General features: G+C 46.0%; 1 protein-coding gene across 1 annotated transcript; it reads left to right on the top strand.

The window, feature by feature from the left end:
• Window positions 1-41: 41 nt before the first annotated feature.
• AC631_06010 (uncharacterized protein) lies at window positions 42-617 on the top strand (the record flags this gene model as incomplete). The annotated part of the gene is made up of 1 exon (XM_015614839.1): window positions 42-617. The coding sequence occupies one exon, from the start codon at window positions 42-44 to the stop codon at window positions 615-617; it is 576 nt and encodes a 191-aa protein (XP_015464333.1).
• Window positions 618-672: the final 55 nt, after the last annotated feature.

Genomic DNA, 672 nt, shown 5'->3' with positions numbered 1-672 from the left:
CTGAACTACCTGGTCTTTCTACACCTCCCTCTTCCCCGGAAATGGAAGTTGCGGATACTGTCATGGAGGATGCTGTGGACACTGACATGGAGGATGTTGTCATTCCTCTGGACCTGACACTTCCATCGACTCCACGAGCTTCTTCTGTACTCGTTCCGATGCCGTCTCACCCAGAGACCCCGTTGGCTTCTTCTCCCCTGTCTGTACCTCAGGTTGTTGAACCTCCCTCTCCGTCCTCCTCACCCGCTTCGTCGCGACTGCTGTCTTCTCGGACTGTCATTGAATATATCTCTGACTCCGAAGCTTCAGTTTCAGGGGAAGATTACAGAACTTCTTACTATGAACGTCATCACGATAACTTTGACTGTTCAGATGATGAAGACTATATTGACAAACCTATAAAGAAAAGAAAAGCTATTACTGGAAAACTTCGTAGAAGATCAGAAGTACTGTCTGAGGATGAAACTGAACCTTCTAAGAAGCAGAAGAAGCAGAATGAGCCAGACTCCTCACTTGTTGTCAGAGGATCTGCCAATTTCATGTCGCATGCTTATGTTGTAAGCGCAAAGAAAGACGGCGTGCCAATTACATACAAACAAGCCATGCTGAGCAGATGAATGTGAAAAATGGAAAATGCAATGGACAGTGAGATGAGTGCTCACTACTCAAATA

Source organism: Debaryomyces fabryi (assembly GCF_001447935.2).
Source record: "Debaryomyces fabryi strain CBS 789 chromosome Unknown contig00469, whole genome shotgun sequence".
In the NCBI taxonomy this organism is placed as follows: Eukaryota; Fungi; Ascomycota; class Pichiomycetes; order Serinales; family Debaryomycetaceae; genus Debaryomyces; species Debaryomyces fabryi.
The sequence above is the reverse complement of the archived record's forward strand: the minus strand, read 5'-3'. Positions and strand labels throughout refer to the sequence as shown.